Source organism: Morone saxatilis, unplaced genomic scaffold, assembly GCF_004916995.1.
Source record: "Morone saxatilis isolate NCDOM2014 unplaced genomic scaffold, NCSU_SB_2.0 Contig8, whole genome shotgun sequence".
In the NCBI taxonomy this organism is placed as follows: domain Eukaryota; kingdom Metazoa; phylum Chordata; class Actinopteri; family Moronidae; genus Morone; species Morone saxatilis.
In genome coordinates, this window is record NW_023340257.1 from 22,978,785 (window position 1) to 22,995,096 (window position 16,312).

General features: G+C 37.9%; 1 protein-coding gene across 1 annotated transcript in view; it reads right to left on the reverse strand.

The window, feature by feature from the left end:
* cntn5 (contactin 5) overlaps positions 1-16,312 on the reverse strand; it is a 53,761-nt gene that overhangs the window by 10,083 nt on the left and 27,366 nt on the right. Inside the window, exons 8-15 of the mRNA XM_035680760.1 lie at positions 14,424-14,560; positions 14,156-14,285; positions 11,353-11,497; positions 6,906-7,033; positions 6,335-6,510; positions 4,227-4,347; positions 2,386-2,544; positions 333-482 (exon numbers count right to left, since the gene is read on the reverse strand). Of these exons, the coding sequence (XP_035536653.1) occupies positions 333-482; positions 2,386-2,544; positions 4,227-4,347; positions 6,335-6,510; positions 6,906-7,033; positions 11,353-11,497; positions 14,156-14,285; positions 14,424-14,560 (1,146 nt within the window). The remainder of the gene's footprint in view (positions 1-332; positions 483-2,385; positions 2,545-4,226; positions 4,348-6,334; positions 6,511-6,905; positions 7,034-11,352; positions 11,498-14,155; positions 14,286-14,423; positions 14,561-16,312) is intronic.

Here is a 16,312-nt window from a genome sequence, read left to right on the forward strand (position 1 = left end):
TCCAGCCTGTCTCCGTCAATTTTTGCTCACCATAAATAGTGTATTCTGCTGTGTCTTTGCCTCTGGGCATTAAAGGACTGGCTGCTTTAGCAGAAACACTAAACTTGTTGAAATTCATGTAAGCAGCATATTTTCAACTTCTTGCCCAATTAAAATTGAGTATATTAACAATGGGAATATAACATGGTATACTGTAAGCTCTCTAGCTACAATAAATCATCAGCTGGGATTTGTACATTATATAATAAGTGGCTGGACTACCGGGTGAATATGTGTGTTAAAATGCGACTTGAATGTAGTGCATATGCAGCACTGATGGCTTAGAGGATTACCTGCTTCTTTAGTCCTAACTCCTCTCGAAGGTGCACTGGGATCTCCGGTCCCGATTGCATTGCTGGCCACCACCCTGAACTCATATTCCACCCAGGGGTTGAGCTCCACAGCCATGGCTGACTCCATGTCCCCTGTCACTGGGTCTGGGTCTGCAGACAACAGTGTGGCTAATCAGGACAAATGCCACATAACAGTTCCTGCACTTTTGTTCACATTATGTACAGCATGTAAAACATACACTGCCTTAAATACGAACGCTAAGGCTTTAAGGGTGTTTAAGTGATCAGATGCACACTGAGTAAAGAGGGTAGGAACCATAGACCTTTGGATATGAAGTCTCTTGAAATAGAGCAGCAGGACAATTATGCTTAACAATACAGATGAGGCAGGTTTTTCTGCTTAGGGCCAGACTGAAGCAAGCAAGGAGTGATGATGGCTGGCAGAGCATCACCAGGGAAGCTACCAAGTGACTGCTTATGTCTGTAGCCTACAGGCAGTCATTAACTGCAACGGATTATATATACAGTTAAATATGATAACTTCATATGACTTATAAGACTGTGTCAGCTTGTCTAATTACTTTCTGTTCCCTAAAATTAAAGGATAATTCCTACAATGTTTACATCTGTGTGTAAAAGCTGTGGGTTGACACTTTAACCTCATACCCATTGTTTCATTTTAAATCCACGGTGCTATAGTACAGAGCCAAAAAAAATAAAAAAAGCCATTGTCTTAGTTCTTATGGACTGCACGGTATTACACCTTCGCTGCAGATTTTCTGGGATATTTGTGACGATACGCAATTTTCTTAAAACCTGGTATGTGATGTTGTTTTGATGTCTGAACAGCTTACCACATTTGGAGGTACAACTCATTACATAGAGGGAAGCTGACTTCAATCAATTTTCACAGTATCTACAGAGAGCTAAGAAATTATATATATCACATCCTGAGACAGAATAAAGTTTTATGAACGTTTTTTAAATGGAATTACAATCAGGTAACATAACTAATCTAGTTTCTTTAGGGCTGCCACAATCAAACAGTGTCAATATTGATCCTGCAACAACAAACAAACATTGACTGAAAGCATATCCGTGTCACAAATGAACCAAAGGTCTCTCTGTGCTAACTAAGGCAACATTCAGTGAAGCAGTGGAGCTTACATTCTTATCATCCAAAGCAGCTCACAATGAGACCACTCTGTCAAGCAAGCTGCTCTTCAAACATGAGCTGATAACTGTGTTTGCAAGGAGTGGGAGCTAAAAGCCCAATCCCCTTTATGCTAATCTTAACAAATTCAACACTGACAATACATCACAGAGTCCTAATTGTGCTTTATCGAATTAAACGTGGTTGAACAGACATGATGTGAGAAGAGTGTATACAAAGTATGATTTATATTTCTGTGGGGATGAATCATTATCACACCTTAAACTCTGCTATTATTATCACATGGCATATTAAGATGGATTACACACAATGCTCAGCAAGCCTTCATCCTTTAACGCTAAGTAATAGTAATTGATGGTTTTTCTGTCAAGGTACAGAAAATAGAAGCTAATTCATTTTTTAAGCAGTGAAAGTGCATTTACACTAAATGAACATAGATAAGTCTTATAATTGAAGCCCAAAAGGTTAATTTCCCATTAACGGGTGATATGACACCGAATAAAATTCAAAGCAATGACATTTGATATAAGCTCAAATTACTTTTTGCTAAGTTCTTTTGAAAAACAGCCAAGCTCAGACAATAAAATGACATCTTAAAAGAGAACTGTAATTCAACTTCTTAAACGTGCATCTGAGAAGAAAGTCTTGGTCAGAGTTTAGTCCAGAGAACAGTGTAAGACACCTTATCCATTACTTTCTAGATGAGATGTCAAAGGCTTGTTGTGTTATAGTATAAAAGTAATTATGTCTCCTGAAACCAGTAACCTTGCTCTTGCTTCACCATCTCCGTACTTGACTCTAGGCAGGATTAAGGCCTTTGTATATGGCCCCGCATTAACCTCACAGAGTAGATGCTGCAATTTGCTCCTTATTGATTACCTGTTTTGACAGTTTGCCAGCCTAATGAAAATGGGCTGCGCGCCTGTAAATTATAGGTGCTGATAGGGCTGTGATTGTCCAGGCCACGGGTCCAGGACAGGGTGGCTGTGGTATCTGTGATCTCCTCCACAATCACCACCCCAGGAGGTCCAGGAGGACCTGGTGGAAAGATGGTTAGGTAACAGAGATTAAATTACAGGTCTGAACGGCTGAACCACCAATGCTTCAGAAATGTCAAGACATAAGGGAAGAACAAAAACAATGTCTGTTTCTCTCTGTATTAACTCTAAGCTGGTCCATATTGTGACGCCTTCATCATGCATTGTTATTAGATACACTAATGGATGCATCCATGCACGCATTAAAAAGCAGCTCTATGCATAAGGTGACAACATAATTTCTCTGTTGTAAGCTTTGCAAAAACAAACAACAAACAAGAACACGATATATTAAACTGAATCAGGATTTGGGCTGACACAGATCTGCTGCCAAGGATTTCATGCTGATTAAGGGATATTGGAGCTTTCTTTTTGGGGGTTTTGAAGGCAGTTTGCCAGTTCTGCTGAGCATGACTGTGTGGTAGACCTTCCTGTGTTTTAATACAGCTGAACATATGTTTACCTCAGTCTTCAGAAATAAATGTAATCTGCAAGTGCAGCAAACGTCTAAGGACTCAAGGGGAAACAGCTGTAAATGAAAAGCTGGCAGCTGGTACGCTCAATGAAAACCAATGTACTGTGTCCCCAAAAAGTGCCCATTAGAAGGTTGCACTGAAAGGTGCATTTGCATTTCAGGACATTAAGATGCATTTTGTGTCACTATAGGAACAGCACCCTCCTTTTAGTGTGTTCAACACCATGGCATAAATCCTCCCCTCTATTAGTGCTTAATGTTAAATGACATTCATTAAATATGTCAAATACTATACTTGAGATGGCTGAAGTTATACAGTATATTAATATGAATATTTCTGGGATACAAATAGATCAAATTGAAAAAAATCAAAAAATAACCCCAAAAATATGGTTTAAGGTGTCTTCTGCTGCCATTTTATTAAGAAAATCTAACAAAAATAAAACAAAATTCAACACCTTTTTTTCATGACAATTTACTTACTATATATTTTTTTAAACTTTGTCATTATCATCAGTCCTACTATACACAATCACTAAGCAAAACAAAACTCAGTTTAGTTTTGGTTGGATGACTGGTCTTTCCTGTCAAATCATCTGAAAAAAAGTTATGAGGTGTTACACAGCCTTAAATCAATACAAAAAAAAATTTATTTTAGAAGATGGTCAAGAATAGACCAGGAGCTGTGTGAACAATAATCGTTATGTTACATTATCAGCAACAATGAGAAGCAGCCCCAGAATCTGATCACTAGACAAATCAGCCAATCTGTTTAACAGCACATATTAAACGTGTTCATGCAGACAGACCGTCTGTCCAGCCATACTCACAGTGACTATAAAAAATTAGTCAAGATGGTCAAAAGGGGGCAATAATATGGAAATAGTCCTTGTTCAATTGCCTACACCAGAAGCAAATTTCTAATGTCTGATGTAATTAACCAACTTCCCAAATCTGCTGCACTTAACAAAGTGTGGGTTCATTTCCTAAAACAGATAATGTGAACATTATTTCACATTTTTAATCAAAAAAAAAAAAGGAAATTGGCTCTTAATCTTCATTTCCACTGGAATAAACTTTAGAAGAATAATTCAGCCTGACTATAAGGTGAGTTCTGTTTCAGGGTAATGGTTCAGCTGAAGGGGGACAGTGAGTCAGCGCCTCCAGTGTAAAAGACGTCATAGTGTGCCGGCACACTGACAGCTCACCTCGAACAAGAAGTTCAGCCTCAGCAAATACAGTGTCAGCACTGGTCTGGGCCCGGCACCCATACTTCCCAGCATGCTTCAACAAGATGCTCCTGATCATTAGATCTACTGTTGAAGACTGCTGCGATTGGGAAAGAAAAGAACAAAAAAGGTAGGTATTAGGAGCCTAAATGTGCTTGACACAAAAAAGTGTGATTCCTTTACATCTTGTAGAGGCTCATGTGGCTTGAGAGATTCCTGTTTAATTCAGGTGCTTGCTTGCTGCTACATTCTTCAGCTATCCGTATTTTCTCTGTGTTGAAATGAGAAAAGCCTAAGGCAAGACTGGGAATAATTCAAGGTCTACAGGCAGCTATTTAGCACGAAACCTGATTAAAATTACAAACCATGCATCAGCCAGGAATCTGTTGTGCCTGTAAAGGATTGTCACTGCAAATACTTTCTCTCCAGAGCATGGGTAGTAGCAGAGGACACATCAGGACAGATGTGATTTTAACATCCACTGTTGACAAAGGAATAGTGACATACACATGACTCTCTACTCTCGAGCAAATTTGTTTTCAACTTCATTTTACGGTTTAGACACTAATGATTTTTAATAATATAGAGAGGGGAAATATAAGATGTTGCTTTGTAAAAGTATATAACTATATTAATCTTGTTGAAACAAGCCTCAAACTGTTTAGTGCACACGATGACAGAAGTGATATCTGAATCTTATAAGTTGAATTTGCTCATGCATTGCTTCTTCTTAATATTCAAAGCAATGCATCCAAAAAGGGATACATCAAAATGGTAAACTTACCATTTCAATTCAGTTTAACACATAATGATTTATGTGTATAAGTGGCATTTGGCATATGTTTAGCAATGTTATCCTACAGTTACTAACATTAACTGTTGACTACAGAGAGCTCATGTGAACCAACTAGTGTGGTATATCTATGCACAATGCAGAACAGAGATTGCAATATGTGTATATTGTGCTGAACATAATCCCACAGTACACTTGTATGGTTAACCAGGGAAAACAATGCAACTGGTAATAAGAAACAAGTTAAACATGGAGGTCAGAAAAGGTTAAGCAAAAAGAAAGAAGGGTTAAGGTGAAGGTGAAATGGCAAAGTTAACAATGCAACATTGATGCTGAGGGGAGGCAAAGGTTAAATGCTTCTTTGTTTGGGTATATTTTGTTTGGAGAATTCATACATCACATTCATACATCTTCCTCAGAGGATGCTTGACCCTGTATCTATTGACCTAGTCTAAATTACTAAAGTCAAACAGACAGACAAAGAAAAAGAATGTGTACAATTCTTACAATTCAGGAGGGACCTGCCTGTTGTAGTTGTTGTGAACGGATGTGTAATTATGTTTTTACAAAGCCACAGTTTGATAAGAAAGAAGGTGGTGGTACTGTACATGCTACATGTATATAAAAGCGACAATACACATTAAAAAACAGACAATTTCACCATATTAAAGTTTTTAGGATAATTTTCTTCTTCATCATTTTCTTTCCTATTTCTTATGCAAAATCATTGCTGACTTTGTTTAAGCCTTTATTACCTTTCAAAGCCAGTATGTTAGTCTGTATTTGTGTTTTCCTTTTCACAGAAAGATACAAAGATACAATATACACAGTTGCAAATTCAAAACAATAGACTATACTTTGATATACATGCTTATGTGATTCAATGCAGGGCTTTGATGATACGCAAGGTTGTCTGACCTTTAGTAGAATTGATTCTTACAGCGGGTACAACAAGAGTTTGGTGCAATAAGTAGCACACTTGAAGTAAAAAAGTAAATAATTTTCATTGTAATACATTGATTTACAAGATCAACAAATTTGGGCATGAAGTCAATTAAATTAATAAAAAAACAAAACAAAAAAAAACCTGCCATCTGTTTACACTTAACAGATGAACACAGACATACAGATACAGCTACAATGGATAACAGACGGAGAGGCGAACAGACAGACAGACAGCTGGAAAGACAGAGCTAGATAGACGGACAGGTAGATTAAAAGGTAGACAAATAGACCATAACCAATATGATAAATTTACTCTTGGTCTTACTTTTGCTCTTACTCTCGCTCTTACTGTTTGGATGTATTCAAAGTGGCCGCCGTCCTGTTGAAAGTTGATTGGTTTCTGGTTGAAGAACCACTGGAAAGCCACATCCAGCGATGTGTCATGCGTGGCCTTGCAGCTCAGCACCACGCTCTCCCCCACAGTCACTTCCACTCTGCTCGGGCTGAGCTCCACACGCATGGCGTCTGGAAGCACAAAGCTGCTACACTGTCACCTCAGGCTAACCCAAAGCTAGCGTCAAGCAGCTGCATTTGACTGTGACATCACTGCTAGAGCAATCATCGGAACCCAACCCTAACTTAGGCAAAAACACTCACCTTTGTCAGATAAATATCCCGCTTGGCTCTGACCTAGACTGTTCGTAGCTATGACACAGAACCCTTCATGCTGTTAAAGTGTGTCCTTGTAATATGATTCTTGAATGTGAGAGCCCTTGGTTCACGGTTGAGCAAGCACAGTAAATTTCTTGGCAATCGAGCAAAGGTGNNGGGGGGGGGGGGGGATGACATTGGGGACTGTTTACTGGTGGCTGACTTGTGCTAATTTGGCAGAAAATAAAGGCCCCCAGGGCATCACTTACCTTTTACCCACAGTATGGCAGTCATCTCTGCCGAGCCCAACTGATTCTCTGCCCGGCACACATAGTTCCCCTCATCCGCTCGGCTGGAGTTAACAATTCTCAGAGTGTTGTTCCGTAACAACATAATCCTATGAGAAAGGACACAAAAATCAATACTGGTATGAGAAACAAATTCATGTATACGAACAGTTGCACTACAAGTTCAGGCATGGGGTTATATGTTTGTGGTTGTGTCGGTTTACAAGAATAGAAATATTCACTAGGGATGAGAAAAGAAAAGTTGAAATGAACATCTCAAATATTCTTGAAATAATCATCCACAAGAGATTCCAGTAAAAAATATAAAAAACAATTGTATTTAGAGCTAGCAAGTTATTATCACTGAACTGAAGGACAAAAAGCGCCTGACATTAAGTTGTTTATGTTACAAAAAAGCTCAGAGGACTGGGGGATGTGAAATCAAGAGCAGTGTTTGTATTTGTTGTGTAACCTTCAACAAGGGAACGTGCAAATAAACCCTATTCAGTAAAGATCAATCAACAATTTAAATGTGTTAATGAATCTGATTTGCAGATACTACTGAGTAGCCCTATCTTCAACTGGATTAAAACAAAGATGCTATTAAAGATACAGATTAAGGTAATGGGGACACATTTTCAGTAAAAGAAAAAAAAAGTATTGATGTCAAGAACAAAGAAACACAGTATTCCTCTGACTTTCAATTTGGGCACAATGATGAACTATATCTGATCTTGTGCCTTTGAAAGAACACAAAAGGCTGCCTATTGGAGTAATTACAGTATAATTTAAAATTCATTAAAGGGAAATTTCAAAGCTAAATCTATGGAGAACATGACACCACATAAAATAAAATAGATTCTTTGTTCCTCTGCATCAGTATTTCCATAAATCTAAATAAACGGTGCATTCATCATAAGTTCCACCTGACAAACTCTAAATATTGCCCCATTCAGTGAATCTGAAATAAAAGCTGTCAAACCAAGATGCGCACATCACCAAGCTGTCCTCCTGGGAAACACAAGTGTAATAGAGAGAAAAACAACACTATGTCTGCATTCATAAGTAGCCTTTTATCCAGCTGAAGAACACTAGCAATATTGTATAACATTTTGCTCTGACTTGTAAATAACAGCTTGAAAATTAAGTGCTTGACATGAGATGGTATAGGATGTAACAACACTGGAAGCAGGTGTGTGAGCAGATGGCTTCAGAGCAGGAATCATGTAAAAGTATAGTATTTTGAATTATCTACCCTCAGTGTCCAGTGCAAAACCCCCTTTTAATCATATTATAAATTTATATAGTACATTTGACTTCAGCATGGCCGACTGAGGTGGGGATGAGTATTTACAAAGTTATTCTTTTCTTACAAAATCAATTTAATTCGAAATTAAACAATTGAAATGGTGTGGGGGTGTGAGGTATTCTCATCGTTTAGTTTAATTCATATTGTTTGGCATTTATATTTACAACACTAAGCTCTTTCATCATGGGCAAGGTGATTGAAATTGGCAAAGAGAAACCCATGAAGGTGTGACAAAATCCTCCCACACATAGACAATTCTGAGGCAATCTGCAGCCAGGAGACATTTTTCAAATTAGGGAGGAAATTCACATCCGACAAGGACACTGAGGCAGAAAGGACAAGATAGGGGCTGTTGGGTATACAGAATATGCAAATCAATTCTATCTTAGGCACTTTAAAAAAAACATTAGAAAATCACAAACTTATAGGATTTCAAAATATATATCTTTTAAATCTGAGGCAAGGTTTCTGGGGTGAAATCAAATAAAAGGCTACAGAATACTCATTACTTACATATGCTATCAGTAACCTATAATGCATTAATAAACATTTCACATTTTAATAAAAATTGCCAAATTATGCACTGACTCTTAAACAAAAAAATCTGTGGATTTCAATTGAGTCTGCATGTACTTTCAAACTAATGGGATTAATACTTTCTATTTACGAGACAAAAGCCCTGAACATTAGCGGAAATCCATGTTAATTACAAACCTTCATTAAGTCAGCACAGCTGTCAATGCTAGATAAACGTGGAGCTGTTTCGATTCCTCTCCTGTTCTTCCAAGAATAGAACGTCTTTCCATCTATAAACTCTTTACTCTTTACTAAAGGTAAAGGCAGAAAATCCTTTCAGGAGTCACCCTGACCAAGACCTAAATTCAACCTGTTTATTTAGGCTGTTCCAGATACAAATCACTTGATCAAGGTTGATCTCCAGTTGAGCAGTGACCCCCCCCCCCAACACACTTTTTTATCCAGTTAATTTATTCACTATATTACTGTTAACTGTTGCAAAAAAACATCCTATTAGAGCATCAAACTCTAATTGGATGTGTGTTTTATAATAGCAGTGTTTAGCAGCTTAAGAGGAATCTGTGAGAAAAGTTACTGAATGTGGGAATTCTTTGAGATTAAGAAGAAAATGAACCACATACATAAACAATGCAGGCACTTAATAGTGAATGATAAATTAGTCTGAGTGGAGAGATTAACTTACTGCTTTGCCAATATTTTTTGTGAACAATTTTCTCAAAGACACGACTTTATCTAAAGTCAGATAAAAACAAGCTCAAGGTGTTTGAACAGGTATGAATCTCCCCGCAGTCTACGGCAACAACATTGAAAAATAGATTTGCAAGGGTTTGACAAATACCTCAAAGGCTTTATCAGATCCAGACAAGCCAGGGTCATTAATCACCATTTTAGGGCAACACAGTCACTAACTTATCCCCATCCATCAGTTCTACTGATGCCAGTTCTTTTATAGAGTATAGACATCAAAATTACCTCTGACGACCATTTGTCTTTAAATGGAAAATGAAATGTTTTGCAGATTTGCAGCAACCTCTGCTATTACTGTGTTAAACTAATTTCTGAATACTCCTGAATACTGTTTCCATCCACCTGTTAGAGGCATGAAGATTTGTCGCTGCCTGTTTGAAGGAGCAGCACACACTGAGGATCTGATTATCAACTGGCTGCCCTTGCTGCCAGGCTGTTGAACAGACTGCTGAATCTTGGCTGATAAATAAAGGTCCTGTTCTTTCACTCAAAACTTAGGATGCTCAGCAGTGACTGATAATTTCAGTGGTGTCGCTCAGTTTGATTGATGGACCCTCGCCCTGCTCAGCCCCCCTCTAGGTGCAACGGAGAGATGTTTCTCATAAAAGATGATGCATCAAACTGCGTGTGAATTCCAAATGCAATTGTAAGGTTTAAATTGTCAGCATCCCTGAGAAGGAGGTGGGGTTGAGGATGAGTCTCCAGAGTGCTGCCAGTACCTAAGGTGTTTTATTTTAGTAGTGACACTTAATTTCAGTTACAGTAATGAAACTGTGATGTGTTACAACAAGACATGTATACAATTCCTCAAGGAGCCTGAGCCAGAATGATAACGCTTGCATTTATTCCACAAAACTATGATGAAAAACAATACAAAGATATTGAGGGAGACAAACTTTTCATGACTTCATGCATATTTTACAGAGCAATTAACTTTCTTTCATAATATTCTATTCCCTAAATTGTGCACAGGAAGAAAACTGCTACTTATAAAACAGAGCTCCAGTAAATCTACCACTGCCTGCAAAGAAAATGTACACCATCTATACCAATAATGCAAAAATGAATTCTTCCTAAAAGTCTAAAATATTTTAGGGGTTTCATTCCAGACACTGAGACACGCCTTCCAACAAATGCTATTTTGTATGCACAGTAAAGAGCTCAAGGCAGATCATTACTTCAGTGATATTTCAAGGCATATAATGCTTTTGTCAGAGTTTTACACATTTCTCTTACTTTTTAATGCTACAAATTGTATCTGTACAGAGGCCTGGATGTTATGACGATATACTGTGCAATTATAAACATTTGTCAAACAGTAGAAACTTGCTATACCATCTCTTCTGAGGCATTTATCTATATATTTAATATCTTTGGTTATGATAGGCAAATGTTGCAAATCAATGACCAGGAAAGCTTTATGGAATCAATGTGATGAGGTGCGACAAATTCACTGGTTTTAGCCCGACACAGACATTTTCATCTGGATACATTTTTGAAAACATGCAGTAGGTTGCTTTGAACTCACTATGTGTTGTTATTACCATGTTGGTTAGCAGGTTGGGCTTATCATATAACTTTAGTGTGCGGACCCCTGTGCCCGCCTTTACATAGGCACACACCTGCGCTGTGTCCTTGATGGATCCCTATCAGCAAGGACACTTCAGAAGCTACATATACATTTTCATACACAGATCAAGAACTGTATGTAAGTGTATGTCTTTGTTTCATGTAACAATACATTCTAACTGACACAACCAGAATGAGACATCCAGTATGTAAGAAGCAACGTCTATGTGAGAGTGAAGCATGATGCTTAAGAAAGAGTTGCAGTACCTTTTATTTGGCTGTATCCTTCTGTCTCCTCTCTTCCATGTTATCCTTGGTTTGGGTGATGCTCTGGGTTTGCATTCTAGTAATACATCTTTTCCAAGTGTGGCAATGACCCGTAAGGGATTGTGGACAAAGACAGGTGCAGACGCTGTAGAAGACATCAAAAAATAATGTTGTCACAACATGGTCAACACATATAATATTCACACTGTATATGATTTATTATAGCCAAAGTTTGGCTTTGTAAACATGCATGTTAAATTAAGTTTTGAAAACACTGAATCAACTGACTCCTCATAAAGTAATAGGGCTTATAGTGAAGACAAGCCCCCATTAATGAATTAATTAACTTTGTCTGGTCACACAACCAAAAACTAAAACGATGCTTATTGTATTAAAGCGTGAGCAGCTGTTTCCAGCACAAAGCCTACCACAGGCTAACTGTGTGCTACCTGCTCAATGGAAAATGACACAGATGGGATCCTCATATTGCTCAGTGACATCTGTTTGCCAACACGACTTGACTAGCTTATTTCTGTGAATTGTTTTGGAGTCTTTCTGCCCTCTATTGGTAAAAAAAAACATTCTTAATGCAACTTTACTCATTGTGTGGTTGCTAAAATGTACCAGATTTATGAACATAACAGTCGTTACACCTCTTCAACTGTGGCCTTTCGAAGTAATTATTTAAAAAATGCTAGAGGGTTTAGACTGACACATCATGACTGAAAATGCTGTTTGATCAAAATGCTAATTTGTTCCAAAGTAATAACTACCTTTTCCACGTGAAGTATTACAAAGCATGGTTCTATACATACACTGTTGTAAATGTGCTTTTATATACTGTTTAATGTATACTTTGTCTTATGTGCTTATTCTGTATCCACTACAATTATATAAATATGCATTGTGTTGTGCAGCCTAATAACTAAATAACTGTCATCATGTTAATGCTGACATGGTAGGATGATTGGTATTGCTTTAATGAAAATGTTTTTTTAAACCCGTGTTTAACCTGGCAGCCTGAGTGAAAAATAATAATAATAATAAATACACAATATAAACATTTTTAACAATGTCTGCTCAAGAGTATGAATTAAGCAGTAATGGTCTAAATTAGGCTTGAGGCTTAGAGTTGATGTGGCACTGGTATACAGCTGTATTACACATCAAGGCCATCTACAGGCTGTAAGGCTTTGTCAACTGTGATTATTCAAATCCTGAATGATGTTTTATAGGTGACATTATACACAATGACAATTCAATCCCATCTGTAGCTACAGGCTGACCCCTCTCCCTGTAACACTTGTGTCTTTGAGCCTGAGTAGCTGCCTGAGTGGCAGAGGTCCCTCTAGACACGAAAAGCAGCAGAAAACAGAGCAGTTGCTGTGTGTATTTGTTTTAATCAAAATAAGAGCAGGCCTGCAGCTGGTGGCGGCAGTGCCCTTATTGCTTCACCCGCCACCCTCCCAGAAGAGCTGGATCTGGGACAAGATCACAGGCATGAGGGCAGCCACTGCCCCCATGTAGCCTCCAGTGATCGCTCATCTGCAGGCTGTTATTAGCCATGTAATCTGTCCTGATAGTGTTTGCTCGTGGACATTTCCACAGAGCACAGGTCACTGGGAAGAGATGCCTGGGGGGTATAGTTATGAAAACATTCATCACCAGCTCCTAAATATCATCATTGTGACTGTGACTCTAAGGAAGGCAAAAGCACCTCTTCGTCAGCTCAGATAAAGCTTATTAAATTCCAGAACTTCTAACTCTTGGAGAAAGCACACTCTGAATTTAAATCGAGTTTTTTTTTTTTTTTTACACAGATTTTAAACTGATGGTTTCAGGATAAACATTTGATAGATCTTCCACAAAAAAACTTTGTCCATTTGAAGCAAGATTTTCAAAATGCCAGAGATTCCCCTTCAAAAAGGGCATGCCACACAGACAGTAAATCAAACTGTCCCTTGGGGAAACACGAAAGGGGAATGGGTGTCACCAGATGCGTCCCAGTATAGAAGATGACAAGGAGAAAATAGTGCATCAACACAGAACAGTGGACAGCCATTCAGTTCCTTGGATTTTACTGTCCTTTCCTTTCCAAATACACGTGGCAAATGTTTTGCTATGTACAAAACACTTATTTCAAAATAAACTAAACGCTATACAAAATGTGAGTTGGCAATTATTGATAATTGATTGTCAGATGATAATAGCAAAGACTGACTGATAAATACCTGATGAAAGTCATGCCCAAAGTGAAGGTTTGTTTTTTCTAAGTAATGGGGATCGTAATGTAGGCTGTGCTTTGATGACAAACGATAGAGCGGAGATAAGACCCTAATGGAGTCATTAAACTCCATCAAAGAAACCATTGATGTCTCTCCTCTAGTGTTCACTCCCATTAGTATAAATCTATACCTACAAGTCATTGCTTTTCATTCTCCTCAGAATAACATAGAGCTGTTCCAGACTCTCCTCAACTTGACGCGTGCAGACACCTCATTGAATATAACCATAAGGGTCCTTCTTTTATTCATGCCGTCCACTGCCTGGGTTAAATCAGGAACCATTGATTGGCAATCAGCACATCTCACAGTTCAGCGTTCCCTACTTGCATTTCAATCTCCCTTACCTATCATCTGGTACCTTATTCAGTTGCCAATACTCGGTCTGCAATTTTATTCTTTGCAGAGTATCAACAAATATGCTCGGCTGAAAGGAAAAGTTGCCTCATAAAATTTACACAAGCATTTTTTTCCTTTAATGTCATGTTTTATCTGATTTAAATTAGAAACCGAACCAATACCTAAGATCTTGAGCTCAGCATTAGAGTAGATGGCCCCGTATTTATTTTCTGCAACGCATTGGTACATTCCAGAGTCCGTCTGCTGCACTTTGTGAATGGTCACTTCTCCGTTCACTATTTCAACCCGACCCTGTAACAAAAAAAATACAAAGGTACATCATATCTGAATATAGATATACTATACATGATAATGCTTTCACAGGAATAATTCAGATGTTTCATGGTACAATCACCAAACGGAGAGGGTACTGTGTAGTAAGGTAGGTACCTGGGATGTCAAGGGCAAACCATTACGAAGCCAGCGATAGGTGGGCCGGGGCCTCCCCATGGCCTTGCACTCCCATTGGAGCTTCTCTCCACTATCCATCTGAGTGTCATTAATCATTCTGACCCACTGAGGGAGGGCTTGAAGATAGAAAAAAAAAAGAAGTAGAATAAGTAATATAACACACACACACACAAGTAGAAACAGCCATGCACAAATACACAATCAACACATCCTGTTGGAGGTTGGATTTAAGACATTTTAAGTGGAGGTAATGTACTAAAGCACTTTTTTGTAATCCTTTAATGCTACATTCCCAAAAGAAGCACATATATGGTTTAGGAAATACTTGAAGAGAAAAGGTTGTCTTTGTGTTATTTATTTGAATTATTATTTTTTTTAATAATAAACTTTAGCACAAACCTTTATTTCATGCCTTCTCTTTTGTGTACTGCCTTTTTGTCTTGCACCTTTTGTTTTTATTGTTTTTAGTCTCTGGATGCTTGTCACTTTACATAAAACTCCTTGAATCCTTGAACTCCTTTGACTTTCACTGTCCCTGTACTTTTGCACTGCACTTAAAAGAGATAAATCACACAATGTGTCCAGTAATAAGACATCTTTTTTTTCCTGATCCTCTGTTATACTCTTCGACCCTGAAGAACTGAAGTAAAATGAAAATGCACACCTATTCTAATGAGGTTCTGGCTCACAAGCAGACAAAGAAAGGAGGGGAAGTGTTTAAAACAGTACAAAAGAAGCCATACAGGACTTGTTTTTGGAACTAGGATTAAGTATATATAGCTAAACCTGTATACCTCAAGACCAACAAGCACCACCAAGACAAAGACTTATTAACAGGAGCAACCCATTCAGTACGTTTGATTACATTACTAATTTTCTGAGTTTTAGAATATAAACAGAAAATGCAGTAGGTTTTGTACTGATTTGGACCAGAGCTACATTGTTGTCAAAAAGAGAACTACCATCCTTTTCTCTCAGGATCATCATGTTTTTTTTGTATCATGTCTTTTTTCTCCCTCCACTGCATGGCTGGCGCATGGAATAGGCAAACTAGGCAACCGTCATTCCTGGGGGCCCTTAACCAAGGACCTTTTTTTCTGTAGCCTACTTGCTTGTGTTTCCAATGCTGCATCCACAGTCCCTGTCCAACTCCACATGCTAAAAAAAATCTGTCAAAACTCAAGATCTGAGCACTGTATAGGTTGTAGGTACTTTTATTTTCATCATGTAGTCTTTTTCCATCTACTGGGTCTTATGCTGTATGTGGTTGTGCATTATTTTTTTCTTGTACATTCAAGAATATAAAATGTACAAGGACCTTTTACTGGGGCTGGATCATTCTGCGAGTCTTGTGTAGGGGGAGGAATGTTAATCAGTCATTAGCCAAAGTCTTTTCTCCCTTTTATTTTAATCTCCTTTATTTGTTTTTTATTTATCTTTATTTTTGCTCTAATGTTATGTTTTTAGGTGCAAATGCAACATTTATAAATGCACATGGCGACATCAATACATATGTATACATACGTAAATATAAATGCCAAGTTCTGAAAAAAGAATTAAAGAATTTAAAATAAAATAAAATAATACAGGAAACCAGCAATTAAGAACCCATTTGTGCAGACTACATTTCTTGGGACAAGAAAGAAAAAAGTGTCTGTGTGTGTGTCTATGTCTATGTGTAAAGCTTTAAATGCACAGAGCTCAGAACCAGTACTGGCCCTGAATTCCCTACAAACAAAGCTTCCACGCAGGTTTCTGATATGTTTTGCTTTGTCTTTATTTTCTTAACTACAGAAAAGATAAAAAATATTTTATTCGTATTAGTGTGACACACCATGTCAGATCCAATCGTTGTACATTGCAAGTGG